The 15,748-nt window shown below is 36.7% G+C and overlaps 2 protein-coding genes across 2 annotated transcripts; one reads left to right on the top strand and one right to left on the bottom strand.

Annotated features, from left to right (window-relative positions):
- Positions 1–3: 3 nt before the first annotated feature.
- LOC146141253 (lysophosphatidylcholine acyltransferase 2-like) lies at positions 4–2,441 on the bottom strand. Its single transcript, XM_083391962.1, has one exon. It carries the CDS (start codon positions 2,394–2,396, stop codon positions 795–797), a length of 1,602 nt encoding a protein of 533 aa, XP_083248088.1. The 5' UTR covers positions 2,397–2,441; the 3' UTR covers positions 4–794.
- Positions 2,442–3,497: 1,056 nt separating this feature from the next.
- Positions 3,498–7,331, top strand: LOC146141252 (ribosomal L1 domain-containing protein 1-like). Its single transcript, XM_083392145.1, has 8 exons — positions 3,498–3,628; positions 3,813–3,949; positions 4,496–4,631; positions 4,875–5,023; positions 5,591–5,676; positions 5,740–5,849; positions 6,180–6,332; positions 7,008–7,331. Exons 1-8 carry the CDS (start codon positions 3,587–3,589, stop codon positions 7,083–7,085), a joined length of 891 nt encoding a protein of 296 aa, XP_083248271.1. The 5' UTR covers positions 3,498–3,586; the 3' UTR covers positions 7,086–7,331.
- The last annotated feature ends 8,417 nt before the right edge of the window (positions 7,332–15,748 follow it).

The raw sequence follows: 15,748 nt of genomic DNA, 5'->3' as shown, positions 1-15,748 counted from the left end.
TGCAAAGAACAAAAGCAAATTGTAAGAAACAAATACATTTTAATGTCCAACAGTGATTTTAGAACGATTTAACTTTAACTAACGGAATATATTTAAAAAAAAGGAATATATTTGAAAAACAAACATAAATCGTTTAATTTAAATTCTTGTACTTTGAACTTTTCATATAAAATGACATGCTGAAGCAGCATTGAGCATTGAAAACAGACACAATCACAGTCGAACAAAACGAAATGGTTAGTGGTTGCAGATCTCAGCAGAAAAAATCACAGCGCTTATGTTTGCTGAAATACTTAAGCTGGACAGAATGGCGTGGAGGGAAGTCTTAAACAAAGATCAAAGTTCACAAATCACTACAATAAAAACAACTATGTCAGTTAATTGGATGCTTTGTGCAAATTATACTTAAAGAGCTGGCCAAGTGCTTTTAATAGCTGCAAATAAAACCTGTGTAAGCAATATTAAGTAGAACGAATGCCAATAGAAATACAAATGTGTCTTTTATGCAATGGAAGGAAAACACCAGTACAATAAAATTAATAAAAATTGACATTTCACACCACAGAAAAATCTAAAAATACAGCTGGAAGAAAAACAACCCTGGCAGTCGTGAAAACTAATTCACAAAAATATATAGAAATGAAAATATTATAACTTTCCTGCAATAATAATAATAATCAAACTTTTTGTGTACACAACATTACAGAAATTGTTTCGAAATGATACGATAAGAACAAAAACTTGTGTATAAAACAATTACATTGGGGTAACTACTTGTTTGTGTAGAACGGATGTTATTCTGTTTCATCTTCGTCATGTGACTTTCTTGCCCCCTTCCTTTGAGTGACACCATCCTCCGAACTCCCCGGAGATGAAGACATACTGGTGGAGTTTTGACGCTCGATGCGAGTTTGTACCAACTGGGAAACATCATCCTGTTTCATGTTTTTGTAGTAGAGGAAAACCTTGGCATACTCTGGCCTCTTATTGACAAAAGCAACAAACTCGTCATAGGTGACCTTATCTGCGTTTTCCTTTTCCATTTGGGAGAAGATAACATCGCCGTTAAACTCGTTTCCGATTGTGGCTTTAAGAACATGGATGAATTCCTCTTTGGATATGTGCTTGTCGCCATTTTTGTCGAAGACATTAAAGGCCAGCTGGATTGTGTCTTCTGTAACTGCAGGTTGAGAAACTAAAGACAAACCGAGTACATATTCACGGAAATCAATCACACCACTGCTGTTCCTGTCGTACAGATTAAACATTTCCTGCAGAACCGGCGAAATTGGGATCTTTAGAAAGTTGGAGAAGTCCTCAATTGTGACTAAACCATCCTCTCTGTCATGAGCAATCTTTGCAAACTCAGAAAGTCTGTCTTTGCAGTCGTCAATATCCATTCCCAGCTTTCTGCTAATCTTTGTAAACTCAACCAAGCCGATTTCCATTGGTAGGTTAAGATCGGCTGCATGCCTCATAAGTCTGCAATCTTCAAAAGTATGATCAGTGCACGAAACTCCAAGAGTGTCGGCCAGCAGATTTCTAACATTATTAGCATACAGCTTTGGTGAATTCTTCTCGGCTTCGCTGGGGTAATAAATTGGCAGGTAGATGAGTTCAGTCTTGATTGAAAACTGGCAAAGTGTAAGCCACATTAACTCATAGGCATTTGGTCCGTTCATTGTCCAAGTGAAAGAGTTAAAGTCGTTCAGGTATCTCATTGCAACTGGCTGAACTGGCACACCAGGAATAAAAGCACCGGCTTTGAAGCTAATGAGTGCTTTACCGTTGGTGCAAGTACCTTCAGGAAAAAGAAACATCTGGGGCCATAATTCTGGGCTTTCAGCTCTTTGGATCATCTGCTCAATTGTGCTCTTTCTAGAATCTGGGTCTTTTCGTGAGACAAGAACAGGTTGAACTGCTTTAACTAGAGTTCCTATGAAAGGAATCTGAGAGTTTTCAGATCGAGAAATAGAACAGGCCAGTGGTCTGTTTGCAAACCAAACACAGACGTCAAACATTGATGTGTGCGGAGCAACTACCACAACGGAGGCCTCGGAATTTTTGGCCCTGGTGCCGCGAATTTGGAAGCGGTGGAACCCGGTACAAAATAGCACGGCGCGACCGAGATAAGACAACAACTGGCAAAAAAATGCTCTAGCTGGACTGAGTGGTTTTTTTGAGTTTTCGTCCATTCCGAGTGTAAAAATATATCCCATCAACCAGGTAGTAAAAAATGTAATACAAATCAAAACGACTCTCAGGGGAGCAATTGTAACCGACATAAAAGCAACTTGGAGCTTTTGGGAAAACGTCAAATTAACTCTGTGTATAAAAGGGTTCACAACAGGCTCCAAGAAAGATTTCTGCCTGGGAAGAACTTTTGAAGAAGCCATTATCGTGTTTGTTTAAATCTCACACGTTACTTAAAATAAATACACCACAGCTGCAAAAAAACAAATGAATGTAAAATTTGAAGTAAACAAAACAATTTAACAACCAATATTTAAAAAAATAACATTTAAACTATAAAACTACTTAAAGTTCTCCTAACTCATAAAACTGACTATTTTCACAGTTGCAAGACGTCATATAAACGAAAATTTCATACATCTTTTAAGCCTGGCAAGCTATAGCATAAACGTAGTTTCGGTTATATATGCAAATTATTGCCAAGAGCAATATCACGATTTTTCTAAGGCGGGTTTTGAAACAAACTTCCTGGTCAACAACCATTTTTAATGCATTTCGCCGCATTATGATTTTTAAAACAACTTTACTATTTTGATGCGAACTTTCTATCGTAATGTAAAGTTATTTTAAGTTCAAAAATAAACAAATCTGTTTATATCTATCCCGACCCTTTCTTCAGTTAAACTTACATTCTCGTTCAAGGTTAATCAAATAGACTTGGCATAATTTGAACCTTGGCCGACTTTGTTTGCTAAACTATGTTCTGCTAGCGCATATAATTAAATATTTAGTTCCACTTCATGGTTATAAAACAGGGCATAGTACGTAGGTCAAAGGACGCCTTTGCTATTTTTACTCACTCATCAAACGTAAACAAACTAGGAACGACGGTCAGTGATCCGGAACGTCCTTTTAAAGAAAACTATTTCTTTGTTGAATTTAAAGAACCAATGAATTGTATGATTTGTCGTAAGACGAGTTGTCAAGAAAATTTAAAATTGTTAACAAGGACTTTGATTGTGTAATGAGAATAAACAAAATTAGTAAATTTATTTTTCATTTAATTATAATGCTTATTTTAAATAAGTTTAAAATACCTTGGCAGCCAGTTTGGAAAACACTATCTTAAAAATCTAACGTTCCTAAAATATTTTGTAATTTTTATTATTTTCGTCACACTTAGTGAACTTAATGCTTGGATGAACATTTGTGAACAAACAATATAGAATTGTGACGTATGAAAATGCACGTGCGACAAATTGTGTATAAGTTTATTTCTTGAATATCGCGTTAAGTTTTTTTACATTTGTTTGTATTTTACCTGCAATAAAAATATAGTATTCGTTTTTGTTTCAGTAAACTTAATTTGTTGGTTACTTTTCGCTGAAAGAAAATGGCACCTGTTGAAGAAGTTTGCCCTTTATCTTTGGAGCAGGTAAACTATACTTACTTTTTAATTCTGGATTTTATGTGTATAGCTAATAATTTTCTAAATAAATTATTGAAATTTTTTGATTTGAGTTATACATTTTGACATTGACTGGTATTTAAATTAAATTATTTATTTTTTTAAGATACAGCTTTATTTTGTTTAATACAAGTAATAAACCATATTTTAGATCGAAACTTCTGTGGTAGCGTTACAAAAAGTGCTTGAAGAAAAATCTCAGTCAGATTTAACTCTCACACATCCAAGAATTAACCTTGTGGTCTCAACGCACAGAATACCCTCAAAAAAGGAAAAGACCGTTTTTATGTATGTATATGTTCCTTTACTTTAATGCTCAAAGTCTACCTATGAGCTACTGTAAAAAGCATGTCAAGTGCACCTGTGTGTTATTTTAACAGAACCAACCTGCATGCAACCAGATTTTGCCATATGGTAATCAAATTTGGTTGACTTCTGACATTAGGTGCACCTGACCTACTAGATTTTTTAAGCAAAGTAGCCTACTCATCAAAATCTGCCATACTTCCAAATGGACATTTTGTCCTATGCCCGTTTAATAAACCTTGCCAGTAACACTGAAAAATTGTTGTTTAATGAATTGAGAATAAAGATTGATTGTTATTTGAAAAAAGTCTTAACTGTGGATGTAGTTTGAAGTTATTTTACTAGCTGACAGAATGTTGTTTCCCTGGCTCATAAACCATTAAAATTTATACTGTTTTAACTGAAATTTCCTACTCTTGCTCTTGATAAAGTTTTGTTGCAAATCATTAATAAAAATAAATTTCAAAGGCTATACAGTTGCAGGTAACATTTCGCATATTTGATCAAATCTATTTATATTATCTGCAGAAAACTTCCCCATCCAGTATTTACCACACAGTCTGAAGTTTGCATTTTCACAAAAGACGTCGATAAAAAAGACTTGGAAGTCACAGAGGAAGCGTTTAAAGAACAAATTAAAAATGCACTTGATTTCTCCCCGAAAGTAAGTCATAATATATAACTATTATGAGATGGAGTCTAAACCATTTAAAAAATTGTTTTTTAAACATAAACAAGTAACTCAATACTTCAATACAAAAAGTTTAATTAAGTACAGGAAATTGTTTTACGAAATATTTTCTCCCTGTCTATGAAATGTTTTTAGTTTTACAACAATTTCTAATGTCAGTTTGGGGATTTATATAGTAACTAGTCTGATATTGACACTGTTGTTGTTTATTTTTAGATAATTCCACTTGTGTCATTAAGAAAGGACTATAAATCCCATGAGGCGAAAAGGGCGTTGTGCGACTCGTATGATTTATTCCTTGCTGATGACAGAATCATGAAATTTGTTCCAGCCAGAATCGGCAAACACTTTTTCCTTAAAAAGAAGTAAGTTTCTAAAACTTTTATCGTCCAATTTTTGCACAAAATATTGTATAGTACAGCGGTTCTCAACCAGTGGGCCATAAGAACATTTGAGGTGTGCCACAGACCAATTTAAAAAAGCTAGATTTAGTTTAATTTGTGTCACTATATTTAATTTTACAGGAATAATGGTTTGGGGAGGATTAAATAAGGAATGTAAATTTATTGTTCCGCCGCAAGTATCTCACTAATTCTCGGTTGAATAAACGATCTGTTTTGAAATATGTTCTGCTGTGTTTTGTTCTAAACCTATTTTCCAGTTTTTTCTTTCATAAAAACTTTCGGACCACAGAATTTTTTTGCAACGTAAATCGGCCATGAAGGTTGAGAACCAGTGGTATAGTACATGAAATAATAAATTTTGTTGTTTGTGCTTGGTAAGTTCATAAAATGTTGTACCTAAGTTTATAACTTTTTTTTTAGATACTGGGCACAAACTTGAGTATAGGTTTAATTATTCATGAAACTGTTGTAATTAAGTTTTACAACAAAATTGACTAAAGTCTAAGTTTTACCATTTTTATTCTTCAGACAACCTTCGCAAATTAAACTGAATAGCAACAAGTTAAAGGAAGAACTTCTTAATGCCCTGTCGTCAACACGCTGGATTTTAACAGGTTCGTTTAGTCATTTGATTGTATAAATTTACAACAATTGTATTTAACAATATTTGTGTTCAGGTCGTGGTGACTGTAGCATGATGCACGCTGCCAATTCAAATTTTACATACTCTGAAATAAGTGAAAACCTTCAAACCTGCATTACTAAAATATCATCAACGATGATTAGAGTAAGTCTGTTGTTTATCTGTTTAAAATTTATTATTGAAACTGCATCGATTGGGAATTCTTTGTTAACTTTATAAAAGATGGTTCAATTCTTATTGGTCCTATGCAAAATGCCTTAATTTAACATAAATACTATAATTGTATTTTTAAACATAACAAATATCAATGACTGTTAATGTAGCATATACAATTCATACCATTTGTTGTAAAAAAAAAAAAAAAATTACATTTAGCATTTGAACAGCAGCATGTTTTTTTGTTTAAAGGGTTAACAGCTTGGCATTCGTGTTCAAAAACTCATATAAAGTCTCTTATGTTTACCTTTTAACCAGGGTTGGGCCAATGTAAGAACACTCCACATAAAGACAGATGACTCGATCGCTATTCCCCTCTACATAAACCACGTTGTGCCTGAAGATGCTGATGTTAAGGATGAAGAAGAAGTTGAATATATTAAACAAAAGCAGGAGAAAAGAAAAAGACAAGTGAGATATTGTGCAATAAAATTTGCGCTTCATAACCTTTTTTTAAATTGTGTTTGAAACTTGAATCCTTAATAACGTCTCAAGTTTTAAAAGTTCATTTCTTGTCTAGATGTGCAGAAAAGTTTGCAGCTGAATTGTGTTATTTAGAATTATATCCATGAGGCAACATATATATTTTTTTACAAGCTATTACATACCTTGACGAGGTCAGCTGGTATCTGCTACCGAATCATTTTTAATCACCTTGTTTTCACCAGAAAAGCGATTCATCTATTGTGGTATATATAATTGCTTATCGAAAAACATATACAGTTTTGGGTTTAAAACTCGAATAGGCAGTGTATTCTCTCTTTAAATTTATCTTGAAACTTTAAAAATTTCCAATGCTTAACCCTAGTTTAAAGAAAGCTAATGTTAGTCTTATCAAATGTGTGTTATAATTGTTTTTTGTCTTGAAGAACCATATTTAGTTAATAAGCTTAACCTGTCGTTTGCTTAAAGTTTAACATTTAACTGTGAGTAAATTGTACATGACTGGTATATTACTACCTGGCCAGGAATAACTTCCATTTTAGTCAAATAACTGCAAAATAATAGCTGTTTGTTTAACAATTTGGCGAGATGTTTATTTGTAAATGTTGCCTACTTTTGCAGTAATGTGAACTTGTTTTGCAGGATTTTTACGCGCCAAAGATTCTTAAGAAAAGGCGCCTGAGAAAAACTGCACCACGAGTAAAAAAAAACGTTTCATAGAATTTTGCAGCACAGAGAAAGTACAGTTCGGAATAAAATCATGTATTTACAAAACATTGTGCATTTGAAATCGGTATTGTTAACAAAAACGAACTTTAAAACAGTATTTACAAACTTCAAAGTAAAATGTTGGCTGCGTCTCTTCCAAAATTATCCTTTCTTTACCTTTGCCACACCAGCTAAAACATTCCTGCCAACTAAACATGGAAATAAAATTGTAATATTATTCTGTAAAAATCTAATTGGAAACACAAGTTTGAGCTGTTTTGAACAAAAGATTTTTCTCAAATAAATTCTTTACTGAGGAAAATATGGTTTTATGGTAACTTATCTGATGTTTCACTAAATTTCAACTCCTGCAATAATTACTTAACACAACTAAACTCAAAAGGGTTGCAATTAATAAGGCTGCTAGTGCTACATAGTTCTGATATAATAAGTTTAATCCAAACTCTATAATTTGCAAACCCTTCACAAAATTCTAGAAGTAAGACTTATATATAACACACCTATTTTTATCTACACTAAATATTAGCTAATCACCAACCACCAATAAAAATCCACCCGAATTGGCAGGTTTTCAACCAGAGCGGCAGTATTAAAAATAACCGGAGTCCGACTCCGGCTCTACAGACGGCACTGCACCCATTTACATAACTAAAACATTTCCACTCATACAGGTGTCAAAAAACTTATCCACAAACAAAACAGGATTGGCAAACTTTCCAACATATACTATTCCACCTTTACAGTTTGTGGTCTTACTAGTTTCGAAATTTGGTACTGCGCACGTCGGACTCGGGATGCGGGTAGTGTTACGTAGTCTTACTCGAGTCCGACTTTTGACTCCGCAATCCGGTTCCAACAGTCTCTCTCACTTAATATATGGCTTATCAGATTTGTTAAATTAAACCCTTCCCATTGGTTAAGGATTAGTGTAATCTACTTACATCTGACGTTGAGTACCGTAGCAACTCCATCGAATGCGTTGCGAACCTTGATCTTAAACTGGTTGTAACCGTTCCAAGTTCTCGCTATGTTCTGTAGAACGTGGTACAACATGTTAAGGACATTAAGCTGGAGGTTATAGTTTAAATTAAAATGTGAAATTTGCACACGCTTGGTGCGTTTAAAATTGATTTAGAAAACTAGCATATTAAACAAAGTAAAATGCCAACTACTTTTAAAGGTCTTAGCAAATGACCTAGAAATACAACTTTACTGTAGTGTAAGATTAAAAGGTTTTGGTGTCTGACGTAACCCGTTACCAAGTTCTAAGGCGATTGACTTAATGATAGGAACACAAAAGCTTAATAGCTTTTAACATGTACGTTAAACCCTAACAGTTTGATTAGTGAAACGAAATAAACGACAAATAGTCCAAGTATGCAGAGAAATGACAGGAAAGCCGAGCCCTTGACTCATAATGTATGCTTGAATAATGCGAAGTTTTGTATTATCCCGGCTGTAACATAGACATATTAATGACCATTTTAAACAGGTGTATAGGGCTAACACGGTTAGACGTGCATATCTTCACAAAATCCAGTTTACGCATAATTGTCGGTAACTTACCGCCGCAATGGTCTCGGAATTGCCGATCACAGCAAACCCGAATATCATGCCATCCCCGCTGTCCGGCTTGGCTGTGTGACGTAACACTAGCTCGTCGTACTGCACACCAAACTTACCAAGGCAAGTCTTCATCTGGTAATAAGCAAAAAGCTTATTTTGAAGTTCAGCTTTGTAAAATGGATCAGTTGGGTTGCGAACCTCGGTTTTGGGAACTATTTATTGTGTTGGTTATGGTTTTATTGTGTGACAGAAAATTTGAAAAGAAGGCAATGTTTCTCCAGTCTTATTATGAAGCGAAAGATAAGAGTAGAATTTGAAGTGCGACGGAGAATCCATAACCGTTTTTTAATTATATATATTACAAGAAAAAAATCATAATATCCGTCAGAAGTCGACAATCTAAACGATTGATAAGCACAGGAAAAATAGTTTGAATCCACGAGCTACAGTTGAAAAAGTGAAAGAAAAAGATCGGTACAAGCCATGCCACGTGTTGTTCAAGAAGTATATTTAAATATAACTGGCAATACATAGGTAGTAAAGGTGGCGTAAGAAACGATACCTATACTTAGTGTAATTTATTTATTTCAAAATACATTGCAAACCTTTGGGTCAAGGGCGGTCTTCAGTTTGATCAACTCGGCGTTCTTTATGTTAGCGAAATCTCGCCTGCGGAGAAAAATGAAAAATATCAGTATTATTAAATAAAATAAATGTTGGTTTAAAAATAAATATTTTCTTGGCGATAATATCGAAACGGAGCCGGGAGCAGCCCGCTAATAAGGAGGTAATGATGACAATCAGATTAAAACTGAACGTGGCGTTGCAACCATGTTTTGCGAAACACTGTACCGTTTTCTACATGGAAAATAAATTTCCTGCAAATGTTACCCAATAACTGTAAACGCTACTTTGCACGTTTAAGCATTTCTACAAAAATCCACTCACTTGTAAGTGACCTTCTTCCCGTCTACCTTGTTAATAAGCGTGTGTATTACGACCGCTTCTCCCCCGTCAAAGGGGTAATCCTGTGTGTATACAGGATCCTGCTGCAAGCCAACCTCGCGTGGTAGGAAGCGGTTAAGGTTGTCCGCGCTTTCGTCGTCCGCTGGAAGTTGGGCGTTCACCACTGCACCGATCGCTGAATAACAACAAACTGGTTGTCGCACTTGCTCCCCCTAGAGATGTCTGATAATAAGGGTGGCCTATATCACAGATTTCGAGGACTATTTTTAGCCCGCAAGCCAAGCAATAAGCCAAACATTGCAACGTTCGCTTCCTCTTTATTCCGCTACTGTAAGTTCCAGTGTTGTAAACAAGTCATTTTGAGTGAATATAGTCCCAGCATTCAAGTCATTTGTAAAATAACTTGTTAAGTGAAGTTTTTTTGAATAAATATCAATTTATTATTAGCCAAGTCAGTTTCAAGTCACGTCCTTGTCAATCACGGACACCCCTAGTCCACACTACAGACGCAGCGTGTGTCAACGGATAACGTCGAACATAAAGCGTGAAAAACGCTTTCGGTTAACAGCGTAGTAATATGCCGTTAATGCTAGCAACGCGTTATATTGTAAACGCTGATGGTAGACGAAAAACCTGAAACGCCAGACGCACAACGCGCCTATTGTCAACCAGCTTTTACTTAGTTCAGTTTTTTTGCTCTGTTGTGTTTTGTGTTTTAATTTTCAGGATTACGCACTGGTAGGGTTGTTCAAAGTAAAATCTTCAATTCTTAGGAATTGCTCAAGTTTAATCAATACTTCATTTAGTTTATCTGTGCTTTTCAATCTTTTTTACCGCCACCTGAAAGACTAATCCAGCTATATCGTGTGTAAGCTTTTTTGGGTCCAATTTTTAAACCCTCTTGTGTGTGTAAATGCAGGAACGTTACTAATAGAAAAATTAGGAAATAATTACGCAATGGTAAGTTTAAAATAAAATATAAAATATATTTAACTATAAGAACTACAGTAGGCTACTCGGCGACGCCACTAAATAAAATACCAACCCGACTTAACTTTAGGTTCAGATATGTTGATTAGTTTTTACGTACATTTGTATGTGCAAGACTCGATGTTGATATCAACTCCGAACACGTCGTAGCCTTGTTTATTTGGTCCTTTTGGCAGAGAGTGTTTTCCTGTGTAGAGGACCTCAACCTCGCCACCATAAGGCTGAAACATAAGCGTTCACAACATTCAATAAATGCTTTCTTGTAGCTTCGGTGATTTACGGTGTGTACAACCGCAGTTTTTTTTTTTCCCCTATATGGAAAGCACACACACTTTTTAGTTTTTTTACCAGGGCTTTTTCATTTGTTTGTAGCCTACATTCATGTTATTAACAAAGATGATTAACTAATTGACATAGAAGTGTGCCTGGTTTTATATTTTACACTGACTTTCATCAATTTCGGTGCACCCACACATTATGTACGATTAATAAAATAAATAACAACTTGTTTTACTCTTTGTTATAAACAAAAAAAATGTTTTGAAATGAATGTTAGCGCGTTTGATCGTGAACAAGATGAAATGTTGCAAAAAAATGCCACGCCTAAAGTGAAGCAAAGGTTACGGGATAATTTCTTTGAATAATCTTTGCAGGCAAGCACCATATCTAATAAAAGTGTTAATATCAACCTGAATAACGCCGGAGTAGAATGCAGTTGCGCAAATAGGGCTGCCGTAGCAGGCAAAGCGGTTGTCCTGTCCCCCGTATATCTCGGTCTGGTTGTTAGGTTGGTTGCATATGGCCGGGCAACTGCACACAATCATCGGGTTGTTCACTGACAATGTGTCGCTTGTCTCGTCGCATCCGCACGGAGTAGCTATCAACAAGCTTGTAGGTTAGTTGCTTTGGAACCGATTTTTGAGCAGAAAACAAACTGCTTTTCGCTTAATTTAACCATTTGATATAAAACAAAATCACCAAGATACAATACCCGTTGGTGGTTAATTGTACCTAAGTTAGAAAGCAGTTCTGAACATAATGTATCACCTAATCTACTTCACACTTATAAAGTCTCCAACGACTAATTTCCCGCAAATAGCGCGTTCATGTATTATCCTCCACTTCTAAGTCATATACCACTTATCTGTTGGTAAACAACTACATAATTTTGCTGCATGCGGCTTGGTATTTATTAGTGAGATCTTACGTGGGTCAAATGCAGGCATGGGAGCCCTGTTGCGTCCAGTTCCTTCTGATCTATCCTTTTCTATCAACTTCAACGCTGCTCCTCTGAAATCGCCGAAGGCTGAAAAACAACACAACTGCTCAGCACGACTAATCCATGGTACCTACATGGGTGTTTAATGTGGTCAGCCCAGCTGAAGTACTTACCAACGATAATTATAATTAGTTATCGTTGTTTCATTTGGCATTTCGCCTGTCACCGACTCAAGTAATCTGAAACAGGCCTTTTAACGCATATGTATTTTATTGGTAAAACGAACAGACTTCTCAACGACGTAGAGAAAACAGGCGTGTAAACTACAGCAATGTGGCCACGTTTCATACAATCGGCGAAACTAAACTACAAATATGATTGTCCAGATTTGTTGATAAGATTCGTTAATTTTGCTGACAACGAAGTGCAACAGTTTGTGATTGACACGTCACAGAGCCTGTTCTGACACCACAATCTAATAGTTTTCGCGCACAATTGAAATCACGTGCCAATCGGACGTGAATGAGTCAACGGAGTGTTGTACTTTTCTAACGTCAAATAGACAAATTTAAAGGGCCGTAAGCTCCCAATAATCGCCGTTTTTAGCGTCTAGAATACACGAAACGTAAAATTTTTCGGGCTCCGCCCGTTCCCGCTAAGGGTGTTCATACGACGCACGTGTTCGCTTTTGCTGGACGTTACGTGTTTCTGCTTATTTTTTATGACGTTATTATTCATTACAGTCCGACGGAAAATAGGGCAATTCCCTAAGTTGAAATTGCGGGACACCCCCCTTTGAAATGGTCACGCTACGCGCCTGACTTATTGAACCTCCTCAAATACCAAAGATCTCTCAGCATTGTAATATTATGACTTACAATTGAACTAAAAACCAGGGCTGGGGAGCCACCGTAAAATAGCATTAGCTCCGGCTCCAGCTCCGGAGCCATCAGGCAATTATTAAATGGCTCCGGCTCCAGCTCCGGAGTCGTAAAACTCAATCCTTTGGCTCCGGCTCCAGCTCCGGAGTCGTAAATCTCAATCCTTTGGCTACGGCTCCAGCTCCGGAGTAGTAAAACTCATATCCTTTGGCTCCGGCTCCAGCTGGCTTTTGGCTAAACTAACGTTGGAGATGGAACAAAATATAATTTCTTAGCTTTAGCACCACAAATTGAAAAATGGCTCCAGCTCCACAAAAATAATAAAAAGGGCTCCGGCTCCGGCTCCACAAAAATAATAAAAAGGGCTCCGGCTTCACAAAAATAATAAAAATGGCTCCGGCTCCGGCTCCAGCTCCACAAAAATAATAACAATGGCTACGGCTCCGGCTCTGGCTCCAGAGAAAATGCTTAGCTCCGGGCTCCGGGCTCCGGGCTCCGGCTCCGGCTCCCCAGCCCTGCTAAAAACTATACAAAAATTTGAAAAAAATTAGAAAATATAGAGTTTTTTTAAAAACCTTTTCATACATAAATCAATTCAATGATTTTTAAATATGAGGCTTTGTGGCACCCTGCATGGTCACCTTGGTATTGTAAAAAGACGACTTACGATTGAGATCGTAAACCTTTGCCAGGAGTCCTGTGCTTCCGATCCTGTCAGCCAAGACCTTCTTAACCTCCGGCACCTGCTCGTCTTTTAGCTCGGAAATTACCTTGGCGTTCTTGGACGGCTTTCCCTTCGTGCGGAACTTGGCCCTGACACGACGGATCCCGCGGTACTAGGGAGTTAATGCCGGATTAAACATTAGCCTACTAAGGCTATAGCCTTAGGCCCTGGAAAAATTCGAATGTTAATTTTTTGTAAGGCTGATAATGATAGAGATCCAGTACCAGTACAGTACAGTACAATTTTTGCTTAAAAACGAATTACTTTTTATGTATATATTTTTATTCCTTTCGTAGCTTGGTTTGCAAAAATAGGCCTTCTCTAGTATACAGCCTTAACCTACAGTGCCCTTAATCCGGCCCTAGGCAGGGTTATAAAGTGGCGGTTAAAGCAGTGCTTCTTAACCATTTTTTGCAGCGACCCATATCTAAGCGTAGACATAAGAGAGAAGCTTTGGCGATCCAACTATCTTCACTGGACTTTTTGGAAGTGAACAAAACATAAGACAAACAGCATAAAAAGCAACATTAAAGTAAGCCGTTACGGCGTTATGGTGAAAGCTTTCCTGTCGGAACAGCGTTCATGTAAAATATTTTTTGTAGGTACGCTGTACTGTTAAAAAATGTGTTTTTAAACCAAACGATGTCCCCTTTTAACCAGCCCATTCCGCAGCTCCTTAAATAAAGTTAAACTAATATTTCAGGTAAATATTTATGCTCTACATTGAACGATAACCTCGGATTTCCTGATGTTACTTGTTTTTTACGTCCTGGTATACCATTGCAGGGTTGGCCTTAAGCACTCGCCCGCTCGCCAATGCGAGTGCAAATCGCTCCTGGCGAGTGCTGATTGACACCCGGCTCCGGCGAGAAATTTAATTAGTTGGTGTAGGACAACTTGTGTTAAGCACCACTACTAAGCGAAACATTACTTAGCGCCAGTTATTTCCCCCAAAATAAGACGCAAATACATTCAACACTACACAAATAATAAGGTTAATCGAAGTCACGTTCGAAGCTCGTAATAGAGACTCTTTGTCCCGTTAAAAAAATCGTTTAACGGCAAACAATCAAAGACGTCAGCAGTGGCAAAATATTAAAAGGTTTATACTTTAACTTGAACATTGTTAATTTTTAAATGTTTAACCCAGTCGAGACGCCTTTGGAAAAGTTTATTGGACTTGCGATGTACCCAGGATAATAATTCTACAATTTTGTATTTATTTAATTGTTTGTATTGCGAAATTAAGAGCAATTGCTACAGTTTTTGCTAACAATAAGTTTCAAAATACAAATATCTTCTAATAATATTTGTAAGCAGTGTTTTTTTATGTTTTGAGGGACCGAAACCTTCCTTGAACACTACGATATTTGAAAATATCACCTACTTGTGTAACTGCAAACTATAGTGTTAGGCGAAATGTGGCGTTTTGTTTGTGGCGAAACAACCTAGAAAACCACAAAACAGAATAACGATAACCTAAGAAATGACCGCGCTAGGATGGAAATTTGCAGACTGCGTGCCAACCAATTTGGCGAGTGGTATTTCGTCCGGGCGAGTGGTGATTGATTGCCGCTCGCCCAGCTGGCGAGTGTAAATTTTTGCTTAGGAACAACTCTGCATTGTGACGTCATCTCAGAAAAATGGCAAGCGTTTTTAAAGAAAGTTTATTTTACTTCCACGCATGTTATGAAGGCCAGTAATTTACCATGGCTAAGTATTGCGCTAGTGGGAAGCAAGGATTGGTTTGTACCTTTATGATGCGAGGTATTTGGAAGAAAAAGCAAAGGTAGGAAAAAGATGAGGATCATACCATGTCACGGTACCCAGGTAAGTGAAGGTTCGCGAGTAAAAATAACTTAATCTAAAATGAGTGCGTTCTATATCAGTTTTTTGCTAAAGATTTTAGTTACGTTTAAGTGAACACAACACATATAATACAAAAGCATAAGAACTTGTCTTACCTTCTTTTTTTTCGTTCTGAACTTCTTGAACCTTTCCCCCTTCTGCTTAGTTTTCCCGTCCTCCTTATTAACACGTCCAGCAGCTCCGTCTTCGTCTATTTCCACCCTCTCAATATCCACAGGTGCATCGGCGGCAAGCGACTCAATAACCACGTCGTCCACCGAAAAACCTTCCGCTTCTATCGCGAACTTTAGCTGTGAAGATTTATCGTTATGAATCAAACAAGTTGCATTTTTACCATCATTAAATGCCGTTTTAGCCGTTTAAAATATAACAATAAGCGCTTTTTAAATTATCTGTTTAAAATTCAAAGGTTTGACCAACCGCTATTTTGGTAAGCTTA

Source organism: Ascidiella aspersa, chromosome 6, assembly GCF_963924565.1.
Source record: "Ascidiella aspersa chromosome 6, kaAscAspe10.2, whole genome shotgun sequence".
NCBI lineage: Eukaryota > Metazoa > Chordata > Ascidiacea > Phlebobranchia > Ascidiidae > Ascidiella > Ascidiella aspersa.
Note: the sequence above shows the minus strand (reverse complement) of the source record. Positions and strands in the feature narration are given on the sequence as shown.

What these genes read in the sequence shown, in the direction of transcription:
- LOC146141253 (XM_083391962.1), bottom strand. Translation starts at nt 2,396, where the DNA reads ATGGCTTCTTCAAAAGTTCTTCCCAGGCAGAAATCTTTCTTGGAGCCT.
- LOC146141252 (XM_083392145.1), top strand. Translation starts at nt 3,587, where the DNA reads ATGGCACCTGTTGAAGAAGTTTGCCCTTTATCTTTGGAGCAG. An exon ending in CACTTTTTCCTTAAAAAGAA is followed by an intron (nt 5,024 to 5,590) that starts GTAAGTTTCTAA and finishes TTTATTCTTCAG; the next exon opens with ACAACCTTCGCAAATTAAAC. An exon ending in AGGAGAAAAGAAAAAGACAA is followed by an intron (nt 6,333 to 7,007) that starts GTGAGATATTGT and finishes CTTGTTTTGCAG; the next exon opens with GATTTTTACGCGCCAAAGAT.